Raw genomic sequence first — 19,961 nt, 5'->3', positions numbered from 1 at the left:
ACCTTGTTACCCAACTTTAGCCTCACCAAGTGGCCAATATTTCTGGCTTTTGAACTTTTTCAAAAGTAACCTCACAGGTGAAACCAACAAGACTTAAGTAAGGTTGTGATTTAACCGCCTGTATACAAGGTATTTTCAAAGAGGTGGTAAGCAGTTTTTACAAAATCTAGAATCTTTTAAGATAACTCAGAGGAAGGAAGATTTCAGAAAGGAAGCTAGAAGTTGTTCATGGAGGGAAAGAGAATCAACAAATATAAAAGTCACACAGATATTAGCCAGAAAGTACTCATTCCGTAAGCCAGGACTGAACCTGGGCTGCCATTGTAAAATGGCAGAGACCAAAAGAAAGTACTGCCACGTGGTTACAAGGTCAAGCTCCCAAGGACATAAAACAAGATGGAGACCTTATTCAGTTTTTTTCCTTCAGAGACCTGTAGCAAAGTTTGTAACTGACCAGTTTGCAGGGCTAGCTTGAACAGTGGGCGTATGGGGTCCTAGGTCTGTGTTCTATCCTGTCTTACTCCTTATGACAGAACTATACAGAAAGACACACAAAGCATACCAGATTGGCCACAGCTTACGATTAGCCTCACAAATCCTTTTTTCCATTAATTAAAACTTTACAGAAGAGTAAACAGTGATTTTTATCCTTCCTTTTACTGGTTTGCACAGGGAGAAAGAGGCCAGAAGTCTGAATGGTAAGAACTTTTACTCTTTTACTGGCGTGTCGGGCTTCTGGGTTCCCTTCCCAGTTCAATTTTAAGCCAAGTAGTTTAAGGTTTGGGGAAATTAAACTTTTCACAGTTTGGGGGATGCATCCAAGGGCAGTATCCTGTGGTACAAGGACCCAATTATCCATCCATGAAGAGAAGACAGAAGATGAAAAAGAAGACATTTATTTCAAAGGAGTCCCAGTGATTCAGGATGCATTCAAAAGAAGTACAGACTGAAGATGGCTGGTTACCCATCTGGAAAGAGGGGGAAAAGGCATGGTTTAGTTCCTTTCTCCTCCCAGCATATACCTAGGGTACATGAGGAGGAGACAGAAAAGGTGTCCCCTTTCTTTCTTCCATCTTTGTATCTCTGAGTCCCGGTGACCTTGGCAGGTGCTGCCCACGGGTGCCAACACGGCTTTCACCCATGTGGAACAGGGAGGCCTAGAAGTTAGGAATGATCTGTCCTCACCTACGCACTGCCTATCCTCCCTGCTGTCAGTAATCTTTGAGTTTCCTAGACCTCGTCTATGCCATAGATAAAAGCATGACCTCCTTCCATGAAGCAGGGGTTTAATAGGCAGGAATTAATCCTACTCACAGTGCTGTGTCCCTTGACTTTCATTGCCATCTGCTTCTCGATCCCTCAGATCCAGTTTTTCTTTCTAGGCCTTCAACCTGAAGCTTGAAATTGAGTTTGGGACAAAAGGGTGCCTCAGGAGGGTGCATGGACTCATTAAGTTAGGGAGTCCCATGAATTTGGGTCCTGGCCTAGTAAGATACCTTCCAAAAGGACAAAAGAAAACCCTTGCATAGAAAAGCTCCCTGTATTCACAGGGCTGTGTTTAACTCCTGATGTTGTGGAGAAAAGACAAAAGAACAGCTTAAGTACAAGAAGGGGGAAGTGCCTGGGGGAAAAACCTCTTGCTCTATGCAAATGGGTTCCTTCAACAGGGGGAAAAAAAGACACTTCTAATCCCTGTATCCTCCTTGCCTCTAAGAACAGATGGAAACTGCATTGTTCTGAATAGTGTATCTGACGGCTGGGCCAAATGCTCATTCTACCCAGTAATATCTCTGTAGTTTGCAGCAACACTCTTAACATTGTAAAAGAAGAGATAGGTGCCATGACAGGCCCCCCAGAAAGAAGGAAAATGTGGTAGAAAAAACTGGATTAGAACAAGGTTGACACTCCTAACCCTTGAGAGCAGTGGGGTGAAGGGTGGGTGTTGGGGTCCTCTCCAGCATCCTGTCCTCTGTATCTGCACCAGTCGCTCTTAATTGGCTCACCAGAGGTTCGGTGCTTCATCCGCCTTCAGCACAAAGTCTGAGGACAAGAAGCCTTGGAAATGGAAGTGAAAGAGTTTAGGTCTGCATTTACTCACCCATCAGGGATCCCAGGTGAGCCCTGAGACTGGGATTACAGTTGTGAGCCATCATGCCTGGATTCCAATATTTTCTTGTAGAAGTTTTATAGTTTTCAATTTTACATTTAAGTTCTATGATCCATTTTGAAGTGATGTTTTATATGGTATAAGGTAGGGATCAAATTTCATTGCTTCCTATATTTTTAAAGCTCTGTTATTAAGTATATATGCATTTATAATTGTTATAGTTTCCTGATGCCTTGACACTTTTACCATTGTGAAGTAGTCCTCTTCATTTCTAGTAATATTTCTTGTCTCAAAGTCTGTCTTGTCTAATGTTAGTATAGCCACCTTAGGCTTTTAGGCCTACTGTTCACATGTGATATCTTTTTCCATCTTTTTATTTTTAACTTATTTGTTTTTGAATTTAAAATATATCTCTAAACAGAATATAATTAGTTATTGTGTCTTTATCCAGTCAGACAATCTTTGCCATTTGATTAGAGTCTTTAGTCTATTTTTATTTAATGTAAAAATTGAGGCCAGGCACAGTGGCTCATGCCTGTAGTCTCAGCACTTTGGGAAGCCGAGGTGGGCAGATCACTTGAGGTCAGGAGTTCGGAGTTCGAGACCAGCCTGGCCAACATGGTGAAATCCCATCTCTATTAAAAATACAAAAATTAGCTGGGTGCAGTGGCGCGTGCCTGTAATCCCAGCTACTCGAGAGGCCGAGGCAGGAGAATCACTTGAACCCGGGAGGTGGAGGTTGCAGTGAGCTGAGATCATGCCACTGCACTCCAGCTTGGGCAACAGAGGAAGACTCCATCTCAAAAAAAAAAAAAAAAAAAAAAAAAAAAGATATGGCCATATCAATTTAGATCTTTTTAAATTTAATGACATTTAGGTCAATTTGTATTTAATGTAATAATTGATATGGCCATATCATTTAGGTCTGCCATTTTGCTATTTGTTTTCTATTTGTCTCATCTACCTTTTGTTCTTCTGTTCCTTCTTTTCTGCCGGCCTTTGCATTAATCAAATAATTTTTAGTAATCAATTTTAATTCATTGATTGGCTTTCTAGCTGTATCTCTGTGCATAATTTTTTAGTGCTTTCTTTGAGTATAACGATGTGCGTCTTTAAGTCATCCCAATCTATTTTAAGTTAATACAGAATTCAGGTAAAATATAGGAGCCTTATTACAGTATTTACCTATTTACATCCATCTTTAATGCTGTTATTTTCACTTATTTATTTATTATAACATCTACATATAGTGTTATAGTTTTTGTTTAAACAGTAATTTAAAGTTATCCTTGTAAAGAAATTATGAGGAAAAGTGTGTGTGTGTGTTAGTCCTTCCTTTGGACCCAAGTTGCCAGTGGTGTCATTTCCCTTCAGCCTGAAGAACTTCATTTAACATTCTTGTAGTGTAAATTTCCTAGTGACAAATTCTCTCCATTTAAAAAATCTTTATTTTGCCTTCAGTTTTGAAGGCTAGTTCAAAAGGCTGGATATAGAATTCTTGGTTATTTCCCCCCACTTTCAGCACTATCAATATGAAAGTTCCAATGTCTTCTGTCCCTTATTATTTACAAGAGGCCACCTGTTAATGATATAATTGTTCTCTCTAGATATATTATTTTTCTCTGCTTTCAGAATTTTCTTTTTGGCATTCAGCAGTTTGACTGTGATGAGCTTAGGAATCATTTTCTTAGTGTTTATCCTGCTGGGGGTGGTCTTTGAACTTCTTGGATCTACAAGTTAAAGTTTTTCACACAATTTGCAATTTTTATTTTGGGCTGTTATTTCTTTTTATTTGTTTGCTTTTTACAGTGTCTTCCTCTATCATCCAGGCTGGAGTGCAGTGGCACCATCGTAGCTCACTGAAGCCTCAACCTCTCTGGCTCAAGTGATCCTCCCCTTGGCTTCCAGAGTAGTTGGGACCACAGGTGGTGCATGCTATCACACCTAGCTTTTTTTTTTTTTTTCCTGTAAAGATGAGGTCTCACTATTTTGCTCAGGCTGGTCTTGAATATCTGGGCTCAAGTGATCCTCCTGCCGTGGCCTCCCAAAATATATAAGTATGAGCCACTGTGCCCAGCCCCATTATTTCTTCAGAATGACTCACATTTTTTCCTAGAGATCCATAGGTCTCTAAGACTTAGTTAATTTTGTTTAATATTATTCTCTTACAGTGAGACAGGATTTGCAATGTGAGAAAAGGCCAGCTGTCTTTAGATTGGGTATTTTCTATCTCCAGTACTTCATCCGTCAAAAGTATGACTGAAAAATGCATTCAGTAGTTATCTGTAGTAGGGTTTGCGTGACCACTTTATTCCAATGCCATAAACATAGGTTGATTAACAAATATTTTAAAAGCCACTCTCAAGTAAAATATAACTACCGAATAACCTTTAGGATGGCAATAAAATGGTCAAGGCAAGAGTACAGTCTATCCACTGCTGAATTTTTGTATAGTTTCCAGACAGCTTCGTGCCCCAGGAATTATTGGGACTTTGGTAAATAATATTTTGCATTTTAATATCAGTTTTGCATATTATTATTTTATATAATTTAGGCTATTAGACCAATATTGAGTTATTACAGAGGAAAGATACCAATATACTTCAAAAGTATGACTGGAAAATACATTCAATAGGTTCCCTTAGCAGATTGCAGATGAAAGATAAGAAAGGTCTGGGAACTTTGAAAATAGAAATTACCCAATCTTTAGATACATACTTTTCATCTCTAGAATTTTCTCTTGTTTTTATAGTTTACATTTTGTTGTTGAGATTCCCTATCTCTTCACTAAGTAAGATCACTTCTTATCTTAAATTCTTTGAAAAATATTATTTTCTAATTCATCTAACATTTATAATAGAAACTTTGAAATCTTTGTTTACTAAATACAACAGCTGAGCCTATTCACAGTCTGTTTTTTTGATTGCCTGTTTGTTTGCATGCCTCATAATTTTGGTTGAAACTTGAACATATAGATAATATTTTGAAATAACTCTGAATCTACTGTGTTAATCCAAGGATTATTGAGTTTTTGTTCCTAGCAGATAGCTTGCTCACATTGCAAATCCTGTCTCACTGTGGTGTGCGGCAGCTGATATCTCTGCTTAGTTCTTACAACTTTCAGATGCTGCCTTTCTTTATTCTGGCTTCTGTTCAGTCTACCGAGCATGTGCACATTTTATTGGCCCTCTAGAAAGCCCACAACTTTGTAATTCTTCTTGCAACTGTAGCTTTTCAAACTCTCCCCCAATTTCTATCAGTTTTTAAGATATTTTCCAGTATGTTTAGTTTTGTTTAGCTCAGATTTAATAATAGTTATCTGTAGTAGGGTTTGCAGGACCACTTTATTCCAATGCCATAAACAGAAGTTGATTAGCAACTTCTTTTTTTTTTTTTTTTTTTTAGATGGAGTCTCACTCTGTCACCTAGGCTGGAGTGCAGTAGTGCGATCTGGGCTCACTGCAAGCTCTGCCTTCCGGGTTCACGCCATTTTCTTGCCTCAGCCTCCCGATTAGTTGGGACTACAGGTGCCCACCACCACACCCAGCTAATATGTATATATATATAGATTTGTATTTTTAGTAGAGACGGGGTTTAGTAGAGATGAGGTTTCACTGTGTTAGTGAGGATGATCTCGATCTTCTGACCTTGTGATCTGCCCACCTCGGCCTCCCAAAGTGCTGGGATTACAGGTGTGAGCCACTGTGCCCAGCCGATTAGCAAATATTTTTAAAGCCACTCCTAAGTGCAATATAACTACCAAATAACCTTCAGGATGGCAATAAAATGGTCAAAGCAAGAGTACAGCAGTACAGCCTACCCATTCCTGAATTTGTGTGTAGCTGCCAGACAGTTTCATGCTCCAGGAGGTACTGGGACTCTGCTCAATAATATTAACATATTGCATTTTAATCTCAGTTTTGCATACGATTATTTTATATAATTTAAGGCTATTAGACCAATATTGATTATTACAGAGCATAGATATCTTGAAAGAGGCCAAGATGGAGTGGAAATGCAGGTTGGAACTACCAAAGGGCAAAAAACTATTTATCAACCTTTAACTACAGTAAATCTTCCTTTTGGGTATTTTCATTTGTAAACACTTTGCCCTTGCAATCATTTACATCTGCATAATTACAACACCTTTGCTTTATTTGGCATGCAGGAGAATCTTCTTAAATATCAAACCTAACCACTTTGAGTGATTTGCATCCTGCTTTTGTATACATTTAGAGCCTTGGGATTTTTTCTCAGAATGGAGTAGGAAACAAATAGGATCTAGATAGGGAAATTGAAAAGCTTCCTGGTATTTTTCTGTAAAAAGATTTCTTAACGTGTCTTCTTGGATGTGTCTCTCTGATGTCAAACATACACACATATTCAAATAAGAGTTATACAAGCACATCTTATACATTTTTGGCATCTATGTCTCTTAAGACACAGGACATTCTATCTGGTGTTCTGATCAGACCACTTTTGCATATGTTACTAGACTGAAAATTTTTGGAAGGTAGAGAAATCTCTTATTTGTTTTTATATTCCCAACAGCCTAGGATAGAACCTAGAACATTAAAGAACACTAAAATTTTAATAGTGTAACTGAAAAGCAGGTTAGTTGGTCACTGCATGTAGAGTCCAATTAACAAGAGCAAGTTCTGATACAAAGAAGTGTATTTATTTCAAAACTAGCTTAGAGGCAGAGGGACAAAGCCTCCTGCCTAAGTGTGCCACTTCATCTTTGGAGCAAAAAGTGGGCATTTTTATAAGGTAGGGGAGGAAATGAGCAAGGGCAAGGGTCCCTCTGCTACTGGGCAGGTATCTGAGCTGGCACCTTCTTGGGCGGAAGTAAGTTGTAGAAGTGGCCAAGTGGGCGTGCTTTCAACATGCCCTCCTAGTGGGCATGAGTTATGAGATAACCCTGTGGATAGTTCTGTGGGGGCATGCTTTGGTCTGCAAATTGACTGTCAACTTTCGAGGAGAGATCCTTGGGGGGGAAATTCGGAAGTCCTCTGTGGGTGTTTTGTAGAAGAACATAGAGGGACTAGGGCTCGATTGCTATTTATTTATTTATTTATCGAGAGAGAAGGTCTTGCTCTGTTGCCCAGGCTGGAGTGCAGTGGCACCATCATACCTTACTGCAGCCTCAAACTCCTGGGCTCCAGGGAGCCTCCTGCCTCCCTGCCTCCCAGGAGTCCCAGCCTCCCAAGTAGCTGGGACTACTGTTGTTTGCTACCATGCCCAGCTAGTTTTTAAAGTATTTTTTTTTGTAGAGATGGGTTCTTGCTTTGTTGCCCACGCTGGGCTTGAACTCCTGGCTTCAAGTAATCCTCCTACCTCAGCCTCCCAAAGTGCTGGGATTATACATATGAGCCACTGTTCCTGGTCTAGTTTGATGCTTTTTTTTTTTTTTCCTGAGACGGAGTCTTACTCTGTTGCCCAGGCTGGAGTGTAGTGGCGCAATCTTAGCTCACTGCAACCTTCGCCTCCCAGGTTCAAGCGATTCTCGTTACTCAGCCTCCAGAATAGCTGGGATTACAGGCACCTGCCACCACACCCAGCTAATTTTTGTACTTTTAGTAGAGATGGGATTTCACCGTGTTGGCCAGCCTGGTTTGAACTCCTGACCTCAGGTGATCCACCGGCCTTGGGCTCCCAAAGTGCTGGGATTACAAGCATGAACCACCACACCCGGCTATTTGCATTTTTAAGATAAAAATTTTACCATGCTGGATATATTACAGTAACTATGTACTTCAGTTTCCCAATTGTTAAACGAACTTAATAGAAGTACTACCTTATAGAATTCTGGAGATTAAATGAAATAATCTTCTGAGTGCAACAAATATATTATCAGTACAACAGCTAGCTCTGCTGAGTCTTTATTATTATAATAGTGGTAATAGACTTGGAAGGGGTGAAAGAGAACAACAGTCTATTTTATTTTTGTGGCATATATATCATAGGTCATAAGACCTTGGATTATTTAGATGCCATGTTAAAACTTGACAAAAACTAGAAATGTTGTGAGTGTGCAATAGCAGGTAATAACTAATCTGATAATTAATTTATTCTTGAATTTGATCAGAAGACAGACCTAACTTCATCTATTGCCAATTATTATTGTAGCAAAATCTATTAGAATTTCAGTGTAGGCACTACAGTACAATAGTGTGAGTTTCAAAAGTGAGATATTTTATGTGGCTTTTTAAAGTAGGTTTTCAAACCAGTTAAAGGCTCTAAAACCCATTAAGAAGGATACTATGGGTCAGGAATAGCATTTTATGAGGACTCCTGAGAAAACGGTGCTGTGTCCCCTCCACCATTGTGTAAGTGGAGGTTACTCTCACTTGTTCTCTCACTTGGTATCGAGTGAGAGGGGCTTGAGAGGGACGACTTAAGAGATTTAAAGGATTCCCCCCAGTTGCGGGGAAAAGAGGACCAGGGTCCGCTCTCCGAGATACCCAACAAGGAGAGAACTGTGGCTGGCTTACTGTTCCCACAGAAAGAACTATACTATAATGGTGGCTGTGTTGAATTTGCCTACACTCCAGCCTTTGTCAGGGCAAAGGAAATGTATTTCCTGCAGATTAGAGGTGGGCCTAGTGGAGGAGAGGGATAGCTTGGAGTTGGACTCCTGTCCAAATAGATGCCTGAAAGGGCAGTGAGGTTCCAATGGTGAGTCTTTTGAATGACAGCCAAAAAGCCAGGAGAAGAATGAATTATCCAAGTCAGTGGAGCTATGACCAGAGGTGAGACTCTGAATAACCCATGAAAGTGCATCTGACTTCTTCCACTTTTTTTCCAAGATTTTTAGTTTCTTTGCGCTGAAAAACAGTCGATTGAAATCCACAGTAATTCACAAAAACTTATGCAAGGTTTTTTTTTTTGAGACAGAATCTCATTCTGTCCCCCAGGTTGGAGTACAGTAGGATGACCTTGATTCACTGTAGCCTCCACCTCCCAGGTTCAAGCAATTCTTGTGCCTCAGCCTCCTGAATAGTTGGGATTACAAGCATGAGCCAGCAAGGCCAGCTAATTTTTGTATTTTTTTTTTTTTTTTTTTTGAGACGGAGTCTTGCTCTGTCCCCCAGGCTGGAGTGCAATGGCGCGATCTCGGCTCACTGCAAGCTCCGCCTCCTGGGTTTACGCCATTCTCCTGCCTCAGCCTCCCGAGTAGCTGGGACTACAGGCGCCCGCCACCTCGCCCGGCTAGTTTTTTTGTGTGTTTTTAGTAGAGACGGGGTTTCACTGTGTTAGCCAGGATGGTCTCGATCTCCTGACCTTGTGATCCCCCCGCCTCGGCCTCCCAAAGTGCTGGGATTACAGGCTTGAGCCACCGCGCCCGGCAATTTTTGTATTTTTAGTAGAGACGAGGTTTCTGCATGTTGGCCAGGCTGGTCTTGATCCTGATCTCAGGTGATCTGCCTGCCTTGATCTCCCAAAGTGCTGGGATTACAGGCTTGAGCCACCATGCTCGGCCAAGGTATTTTTTCTTGAAAAATCTTTACTCATATGAGCAGTATATGCAGTATAAGGATATGCTCTTGGGTTTCTTGATGTGGTCTAATATTTAGTGTTGGCCCCTTAATTATAAAAGTGCTTTTATCTAAAAGTAGATGTTAGTTGTCAGGCAATGTTTGCTATAAAAAAAATTAAATAAAAAATAAAAGTAGATGTTAGGATGTTTTCTTCTGGCCTGCCTAGTATTTATATTAGATTCTTTCTTTTCTTTCTTCCTTTCTTTCCTCCTTTCTTTCTCTTTTCTTTCTTTCTTTCTTTCTTTCTTTCTTTCTTTCTTTCTTTCTTTCTTTCTTTCTTTCTTTCTTTCTTTCTCTTTCTTTCTTTCTTTCTTTCTTTCTTTCTTTCTTTCTTTCTCTTTCTTTGTTTCTTTCTTTCTTTGTTTCTTTCTTTCTTTTCTTTCTCTCTCTCCCTTTCTTTTCTTTCTTTCTTTCTTTTCTTTCCTTCTTTCTCTTTCTCTCCTTCTCTCTTTATCTCTTTCCCTCCCTCCCTCCCTCTGTCCCTCCCTCCCTCCCTCCCTCCCTCTCTCCCTCCCTCCCTCCTTCCTTCCTTCCTTCCGTCCGTCCGTCCTTCCTTCCTTCCTCTCTCAGCTGCCCAGGCTGCAGTGTGCAGTCACACGATCTCGGCTCACTGCAACCACCATCTCCCGGGTTCAGGTGATTCTCCCATCTCAGCCTCCTGAGTAGCTGGGACTACAGGCACCTGCCCCCACGCCTGGCTAATTTTTGTATTTTAGTATAGACGGGGTTTCACCATGTTGGCCAGGCTCGTCTGGAACTCCTGACCTCAGGTGATCAGCCTACCTCGGCCTCCCAAAGTGCTAGGATTACAGATGTGAGCCACTGCACCCAGCCTAGATTGTTTCTTAAACACCACAGATGTCTGAACTTTTTTGAATGAAATTAAATTATTAGAGATTAGTAAAATTTTGTATAAGATAGTACTAAAAAATTCTTACTAGGCTGGGTATGGTGGCTCATGCCTGTAATGCCAGCAATTTGGGAGGCCAGGGTGGGCCAATTGCTTAAGCCCAGGAGTTTGAGACCAGCCTGGGCAACATGGTGAAACCTTGTCTCTACAAAAGATACAAAAATTAACTGGTGTGGTAGCACACACCTGTAGTCCCAGCTACTGAGGAGGCTTAGGTGGGAGGATGGCTTGAGCCCAGAAGGCAGAGGTTGCAGTGAGCCAAGATTGCAGCACCACACTCCAGCCTGGGTGACACAGCGAGACCCTGTCTCATTAAAAAAAGAAAATTTAACCTGTCTCAAGCTCCCCATACTGTAAGGCTCTAAACGTCTTGGTTGGATTGTGCTAATATATTTGGCCAATCAGCTCCTTCCTACCGTCTACTTTTGAACCCCTATCACCACCATTTAAGTCAAGATGACAGTGTTTACACAATCTCTTCATTGTATTTTAAGATTAGTCTTCTTTCTGGTGAGGGAAGACAGATAATAGAAATATGGCTGACTGACTGGGCCATGGCTCACGCCTGCAACCCAGCATTTTAGAGGCCGAGGTGGGAGGATTGCTGGAAGCCAGGAGTTCAAGACCAGCTTGAGTAACAAAGTGAGACCCTGTCTCTACAAAAGAAACACACAAAAAAGAAATACAACTGACTAAAATATATATATAATTTAAAAAGGTAAAAAGGCAAAAAATTTCTGGGCTCAAGGTGGGTGATCGCTTAAGCCCAGGAGTTCAAGACCAGCCTGGGCAAACTGGCAAAACCTCGTTTCTACAAAAAATACAAAAATTAGCCAGGCATGGTGCTGCACACCTGTGGTTCCAGCTACTTGGAAAGTTGAGGTGGGAAATTTGCTTGAGCCTGGGCTGTCAAGATCACAGTGAGCTGAGATCTCACCACTGTACTCCAGCCTGGGCAATGGAGTGAGATCATTTCTCAAAAAAAAAAGGCAAAATATTAAATTATTAGTATGATAAAGTTTCATTTGGACTTAATATGAAATTCATTACTAGAAATGATGATCATTTGCATAGGGCTTAACTACCTTTGCTAAGAAAATAGAGTAATATACTGGGAGACTCCCAGAGCTTCACAGAGCTTCAGGGTCATCTACCAAGACAGACAATTTGTTGTCATCATCATTGTTAAAACTCTAAATTATTAAGTGCTTATGTGCCAGATACTGAGGTTTATGTGCACTTTCTCTAATCTTTAATAATTCTAGAAAGGTATTTATTTGATCCATTTTCAAGATAAGAAAACTCATTCAGAGGGGAAGTAACTTGACCAAGGATATGTTGTAGTTGTAGAGCTGGGAATATGACTCATGTCTGTTTTTTCCACAGCTCATTTTCACTTAGGTTCCATTAGTTTATTTTACTTTTTTAGGAGGACTTACAGACTTGATTTCCTCGGCGAAGTCAGATCACTCATTTCTTTGGCACATAATTATGATTATTTGTATTTAATATTTCTTTTTTTCTTGTTGGTTTTCATTTTTTGGGTTTTTATGGAATCTGACTTCTGATTCTCAATTTTTTTATTGTGAAATATAACATACCTTCAGAAAAGAAGATTAAACATATGTATGGTTTTATAAATAATTATAAAATGAATACCCAGTAACTATTATCCAGGTCAGCAAATATTCTACTAGTGTATATGAGTCAATTTCCATGGCAAAAGAACTAAGCTTAGGCGCTATACTAAAAAAAAAACTAAAAATAAAATTTTTCTAAATGTGTATTATATCAATGGAATAAGTACAAATATAACTTACCATGTCATAATTCCTCCCACCCTTTCCCCTCTTTTACAGCATGGGTAGGTTCTCTCTCCATGGGGATGATTTTCTTTTGCTGCCCAATAGTCAGCGTCTTCACAGACCTATTTGGTTGTCGGAAAACAGCTGTCATGGGTGCTGCTGTTGGATTTGTTGGGCTCATGTCCAGTTCTTTTGTAAGGTAAGGACTTGGTTTTTTCATGTTGCTTTTTAAAAACTGTTAAATGCCTTAAAGTTTTAATTTAAGAAACTCTGTTATTTACAAACAAAGCTCCTCCTTTTCATTTCTTAAAACTTTAAGCAGTATGACTTATAAAACAAACGTTATCCATAGCAGCAAATCAGAGCTTGAGAATTTGAATGCTTTTTTTTCTTGTAATGCCTAAGACTTAGACATCAATCAGGATATATGTGTTTCCTGGTGCATGGAAAAATGTTTCTCCTTATCTTTTTCTTCTATTCACATAAAAATCCCAATGGCACTCAAGTTATAACAATAAGTTATCTAAAATAGCGGCCTTAGTTTAAGGTCCTTTCAGTCTGAGGCCCACGGGTTACAATACGTGCTGTTTTAAAGTAGCTGTTCATAGGCTTGATATGAAATATTTTTATTAATGAGACCAAAACCTTGCCATTTATTCCAACCCAGATAGAGAATTCTTGTCTGTTCTTTAAAAAAAGAACATGCTAAAATTTTAAAATATCATGGCAAAATGAAGTGGTCCAATGTACCTTAAAATAAAACTTAATGTCAGTGTACTTCTCTTGTATCTATTAGAAAAGGGATCCGCAGCCCCTGTGCCACAGACTGGCACGGGTCCATGGCCTGTTAGGAACTGGGCTGCACAGCAGGAGGTGAGCTGTGGGTGAGCAAGCAAAGCTTCCTCTGTATTTATAGCTGCTTCCTATTACTTGCATTACCACCTGAGCTCCACCTCCTGTCAGATCAGCGGCAGCATTAAATTCTCCTAGGAGTGCAAACCCTATCGTGAACTGTACATATGAGGGATCTAGGTTGCACTCCCCTTATGAGAATCTAAATGCCTGATGATCTGTCACTTTCTTCCGTAACACCCAGATGTTACCGTCTAGTTTCAGGAAAACAAGCCCAGGGCTCCCACTGATTCTACATTATGATGAGTTGTATCATTATTTCATTATATATTACAATGTAATAATATTAGAAATAAAGTGCACAATAAATGTAATGCACTTGAATCATCCCTAACCACCCTCCCCCGACCCCATCCATGGAAAAATTCTTCCTGAAACTGGTCTCTGGTGCCAAAAAGATTGGGGACTCCTGTATTAGAAGAAAAGATGCAGTGCACTGAAGAGGGACGAACCATAAGGAGCAGATGGGCACAAAACTGCATGGAGCACCTCTCCCTGCAGCTCTGGTTCTCCTTGTAAGTCCCTCGCGTTGGTAGAATAATCCTCAGTGAGAGAAACACTGATTTAATATGTAGCTCTGGCTAACAGGAGGTGCTTAAGAAGAAAACCTCTTAAGATCATTTCTATCCTTTGTCTCTACTTTAGTGGTTTATCTTCATTTCCTGCCTCTTTCCTGTCCCTAGCTGTCTTCATGCTGCTTTAGTTGAAAAGCATTAATGTGGTCATTAAGGAAAAATAAGTCAAATTTACATTTGACTTTTTATTTTTAAATATTTAATCAACAGGATCCTTGGTTTTACTCATTGCCGCTCCCCACCCCCCAACACACATCCCTTCCTCAACTCTAAAGTGAGCCTCATTCTTTCGTATTTTCTTCCATCTAATTTAGACTCCAGCCTGGGCGGCAGAGCGAGACTCCGTCTCAAAAAAAAAAAAGAAATTCTAGTTGGATTTTTAAAAATTATATTTATTTCTTTGTAGAAAATAGATATTTTCATCTTTAAAGTACCTTGATGGGTTTTTCTTCTAAAATTGTTTTTTTTTTTTTTTTAAAGTTTTGATTGGAATAAGATTCTGTGTAGGTAATTCCGTGAGATGATTTATTTTAGCAGCAATATAATATTTACATTATTATTAATGTAATTAATGTTATTAATACCTCATCAGATAGCTTCTTTGATCTGGAAGCTTACAGGTACCTATTGTCAGTACCTGTGGCTCTGCCACTTGCCAAATGTATTACAACTCCAGCTGTGGTCGAGAGGGGACTGAGAGGTAGACAGCTTATGTAATTTACTACCTAGTTTGTTAACAAAACACACATACAAAGCAATGTTTTTCAAATTTTTCTGACTACTGAGCAATAAAAATTATGACATATATTTTGATGTGACCCAGTTCTCTCTCTCTTTTCTGTACCCTCTAAGTGAAACAAAATTTATTGAAACCAAAATTCCCTTACTACGTGTAATATTCTCATATTTTCTATTTAAATGTCATTATTTAGCCTGCTGGTCAAAGGCTACTGAAACTTGAGAGCAAGATACAGGAGCAAGGGGAAATGTGGTATAGATTCTGAGTGTCGGGTGGCAGGTCCATTTTTCCTCTAGTTCCTGTTCTGCCTTCTGAGGAAAACCTTCTCCAGCAACTTAGGTCAATCACACCCATGTCCCTTCTCTGAATCCTTTTTGCATGTATGATTGGTATCCGACAGCCTTACTCATTTACATTGCACTTATTCAGCTGCCAAACATCACAGACTGGAACCATCTGTTCCTGAAGGGAAAACCTGGAAGTGAAAAGGGTTCAGCAGCAGTGAAAATGCCATCGCAAAGCTCATTACTTCACTCTGTAGAAGGGAGAGGCTCTGTGGTTTTCCAGCTGAGAGCATTACAGTACAGTGGTACAACTGTATAGGAACTGATGTTCCTCATGATTCTGCTGTGAACAGTATTTTTAATATACACTTTGAAGAAGGCAGAGAGGAATGTACAATAGACTTAAAATTTTTTTCTTTAAAATTGTTAAATAAAAACAAATAAGCACTTTACATAAGTTACAATTATCTGGAAAACTACTTAGGTGGAAAAACTGATACAGAATGAATGAAGCATTAATTTCTGTTTTGTTCTGTGTTGTATTATTATTATTTGGGATAGATATCTTGTTTCACTAAGCAGACTATGAGTATCTTGAAGGCAGAACCACATTTTTTTTTTTTTTTTTGAGACAGGGTCTCACTATTACCCAGGCCAGAATGCAGTGGTGTGATCATAGCTCACGGCAGCCTGGATTCCTGGGTTCAAGCCATCCTCCTGCCCCAGCTTCCTGAGTAGCTAGGACTACAGGCACATGCCATCACACCCAGCTAATTTCAGCTAATTTTTTTTTTTTAAGTAGAGATGGGGTTTTGCTATGTTGCCAGACTGGGTTCAAGCCATCCTCCTGCTTTGGCCACCCAAAGTGTTGGGATTACAATTGTGAGCCACCATGTCTGGCCAAGGACCAAATTTTTAATATTCTTTTCCACAACATATCTGGTACATAGTAGTTGCTTAATATGTTGGCTAAACAAAGAGTGGAGATTCAGTAAAGGGTGATCAGAGTGAGGTGAGATTAATTTGGGAAACCCTAGAAGTGCCTCTTGAGTCTGATCTGAAGGTGGTGCTAGCTGTGGATTAATAGAGGGAGAAGGGCATCTCAGAGAGAGGATTGCCAACATGCCTTAATTTTATCAGATTCTAGAGTTCCTTATGATTACCTCAGCATGTTGCTAGACTAGCATTATTGTCCAAAATTTAATTATTAACCAACTTTATCTATCTTACTTTCTAATAAATTGTTTGCTTTTACTACTGATAGCCTTTTCAAAAAACTTTAACTAGTTTTGTTCTTTACCGTAATTGTTTCAAAGAACATAATGATACGATCCTTTATCTTCCTAAGAAATGTCCAATTATTTGGTTAAACTAGAAGATTATTTAATCCATTATTCTTTTGACACACGCATGGTCTTACAGCTTACAAACTGAGATCACTAAAAGGAATACACGTAATTTAGTCTTTCTGCAGTCGGAATATGATTTCTTGTTATCTTGCACAATATTGGGAACAGTGCAACACAGGGCGAAGGTTGGTCTACAGCCCTTAGGCCAGCAAAAACAGGCACAACTGCGCCTCTGTGCAAATGTTCCTGACATAACCTTGGGGAAAAAATATAAAATGCAGCCTTTTCTTTTACTACCTTGTTTGGTAAGTACCTGGAAAAACTCCATGAAATAATTAGTTTTCATAGTTAATTCTGACTTTTTAAAAAAGTGTTTCATTGAGACTAGGTTTTTGGTTTGTTAATTGAATCACTGTTGATTTTACTCTTCCTGGCACCAACCTTTATTTCTGAGCTGTGGAGAGCACAGTTCTTACTCAGTGCTGTGTGCGTCACCTGAAATCCACAGAAAGAGGAGGCAGAACAAAATCACTGATGACCTTAATGGTTATTTTTCACACATTCAGATTAAATTAAAATATGTTTAGTGCTACATTCTTGACTTACTGAGTTTTTCCCTCATTTTGGTTAACTTTTACTTGTAGAAAATATGTTGATGAACAAAAACCCACATTTACTATAAGGTTTTATTCTACCAAGCACACAGTAACAATATTGAAAGCTGCTTTCCATCTTTTTCATCTTTATACAGTTCCATCGAGCCTCTGTACCTTACCTATGGAATCATATTTGCCTGCGGCTGCTCCTTTGCATACCAGCCTTCATTGGTCATTCTGGGACACTATTTCAAGAAGCGCCTTGGACTGGTGAATGGCATTGTCACTGCTGGCAGCAGTGTCTTCACAATCCTGCTGCCTTTGCTCTTAAGGGTTCTGATTGACAGCGTGGGCCTCTTTCACACACTGAGGGTGCTCTGCATCTTCATGTTTGTTCTCTTTCTGGCTGGCTTTACTTACCGTCCTCTTGCTACCAGTACCAAAGATAAAGAGAGTGGAGGTAGCGGATCCTCCCTCTTTTCCAGGAGAAAGTTCAGTCCTCCAAAAAAAATTTTCAATTTTGCCATCTTCAAGGTGACAGCTTATGCAGTGTGGGCAGTTGGAATACCACTTGCACTTTTTGGATACTTTGTGCCTTATGTTCACTTGGTGAGTATGCTCCTTCACTGATCATGAATATTACTATTTCATAAAGAAAAACTTCTTTGAAGAGAAAGATAGGTCAAGTTAAAGTTGGCCTCAAACATTATCCTGGTTGTAATTTGGGTATTTTTGAAATGAAAGGTCTCTCAAGACAATGTCAATACACCATCAGACCACTAAACAGAGAGAGTATGTTTCATAGTGTGCTTTGGTATTTTAAAAACCCCGCAAACCCAGCCAGACACCATGGTGCCTTTCTGTGGTCCCAGCTACTTAAGCTGAGGCAGGAGGATCGCTTGAGCCCAGGAGTTCAAATCCAGCCTAGACAACATAGAGAGACTCTACCTCTAAAAATAAAATAAAAGTCCCCAAACAAACGCATTTTTTTTTTTAAAAGGAAGGCTAAAATATTGGAACAAATTGCATTCAATATAAAACATTTGATAAGTCTCTTTTTTTTCATATGGCTTTTATCAGGGACAAAGTTAGCGCTGTGATTTTGCTACCGTAAGTAAATTGTTTTGCAACCAGTGTAGAAATTAGGTAATTAGCAAAAAAACCATGACTTTGATACAAAGAAACATTACATCTACTTGTGGTACACTTCTGGGAAAATGGGAATTCTATTCAGAGGAATACCTGAGAAAAGTTACTCAAGTTCTAAATGAGGAAAGAGAGCTACAGTTTTATAGGAAATGAGTATTTCAAGTGCTCAAGCAGTTTATATTGTTTATTTCTATTTCAAAGGCAAAATTCAGCTTCGTTATACTGAAATAAGAATAATTAGTGTCTAGGTAGGGGTTGGTGGCTCACACCTGTAATCCCACCACTTTGGGGAGCTGATGCAGGAGTTCAAGACCAGCGTGGGCAACATAGGGAGACTTCATCCCTACCTGGGGAAGAAAAAAAAAATAGAAGGAAGAAGCAGTATCTAAAGTATCTGCCCCAGCAACGTTTGTTCAAAAGTGTTCATTATGTTTCTTCCTTTTTTCTTACTTTTGTGGCTGAAAATGTATTCACAGTTCACCATAAATGATAAACGAAACTGACATTGGCACACATATTTGTATGTTTGTGAACTTGGATTTTTTTCTAGCTTACAGTCTACTTTTGGAGATTTGTGCAGTTTTTCTTTAGTTAAGAAATAAGTATAAATATAACTTATTTATGGATCATCAGGCTACATCCTGATCTGATAGTCCATTTTCATACTGTTAGGAAGGTATAGCTGAACCACCTTAAGCTAAGTTTCCTGAAATATAGATCTGTTGTGACAGGATTAACTTTTCCAGCCAACCTCTTTCATAGCTTCTGTAGTCAAGATAACATTTATTGGAGAACATTTATTGTGTCCTTTCTCAAAAAGATGAGTAGAAATGCTTTTTCTTTTTTTCTTTTTTCCAGACAGGGTCTTGTTAAGTTGCTCAGGCTGACTTCAAGCAATCCGCCTGCCTCAGCTGGGATTACAGGTGCAAGCCACCACACCCAGCTTTAAAAAAAAATTATCTTTGGTACTACCACGTGAACACACCCACAGAAATCAGTAACTCAGCTTTGCTAATACTGGACATTTACCCAAGGAAAAGTGGTAGATGACTGCCTAATTATTTTTGGTTATATATTTATAATTTGTAAATTAATTTCACATATATTACTTCATGTGACTTTCACAATAAACCAGTAAAGCAGATAAAATAAATATTAGCTCCAGTTTTACAGACTGAAAAACAGATCTATCGTTAATAGAGACGTTAGTGATTTTCCAAGAATTACATGTCAGTAAACAGCAGAGCAGGAGTTAGTTCTCTTCCACTGTGCTTATCTGGTAGCAAATTCAGTCTACAGTCTTAATAGCATATTGGGCCACTTCCCTGGAAATATTACCAAATGTGTCCGTCTTACTGGGGGAAAAAATGAGTATGCCTAAGGAAATTTAATAAACATGTTATTTCTTCAGGTAAGTCAAATTTCATAGTAGAAGGTGAGTTAGACAATGTTACAGATACTTTTGTGATCAGGAGATGGCAAATCAGATGGTGCACAGAACGATAAAGTCTCTGTTAATTCTGTTAATAAACCATGCCTTTTTTCTGCTCTGCCTTCCAGGCATGTTTTCTTACAAAATACGTTGATATTTTTCATTTGAGATTTTCTCTTTCTCAACCCATTATGGCACCAAATGCAGCATGGTAGAGGAAAGATCAGATAGCTTAATGCCATACAGGTGTTTAAAGCTCCTCTTTGGTGATGTACTGAGTTTGTCACTTTGTTGTAATTTAAGGTTTGAATTATGGATACTTAACCAGGAATGGGACACTAGTTTCCTCCTTATACAGGGAAAAGGTGTCTCATATCCTTCAAAAGACTAGTAAAGTAGATGATGTTCAATTCCTACTAAACCCTTTATTGACTGTTGAGGGGGCACATATATGAGGCATAAAAATTTGCTCTGAAGGAGCATAAACCTAGTACATGTAATTAAAAATGGCTATAGTTTACAAAGCACTTTTACATACATTCTCTCATTTAATATTCACAAC

General features: G+C 39.2%; 1 protein-coding gene across 1 annotated transcript in view; it reads left to right on the top strand.

The window, feature by feature from the left end:
• The window catches only part of SLC16A10 (solute carrier family 16 member 10), a 138,676-nt gene that overhangs the window by 74,904 nt on the left and 43,811 nt on the right, over positions 1 to 19,961 (top strand). Inside the window, exons 2-3 of the mRNA XM_003898305.3 lie at positions 12,418 to 12,562; positions 16,974 to 17,427. Of these exons, the coding sequence (XP_003898354.1) occupies positions 12,418 to 12,562; positions 16,974 to 17,427 (599 nt within the window). The remainder of the gene's footprint in view (positions 1 to 12,417; positions 12,563 to 16,973; positions 17,428 to 19,961) is intronic.

Source organism: Papio anubis, chromosome 6 (genome assembly GCF_008728515.1).
Source record: "Papio anubis isolate 15944 chromosome 6, Panubis1.0, whole genome shotgun sequence".
Taxonomy (NCBI): Eukaryota; Metazoa; Chordata; class Mammalia; order Primates; family Cercopithecidae; genus Papio; species Papio anubis.
The sequence above is the reverse complement of the archived record's forward strand: the minus strand, read 5'-3'. Positions and strand labels throughout refer to the sequence as shown.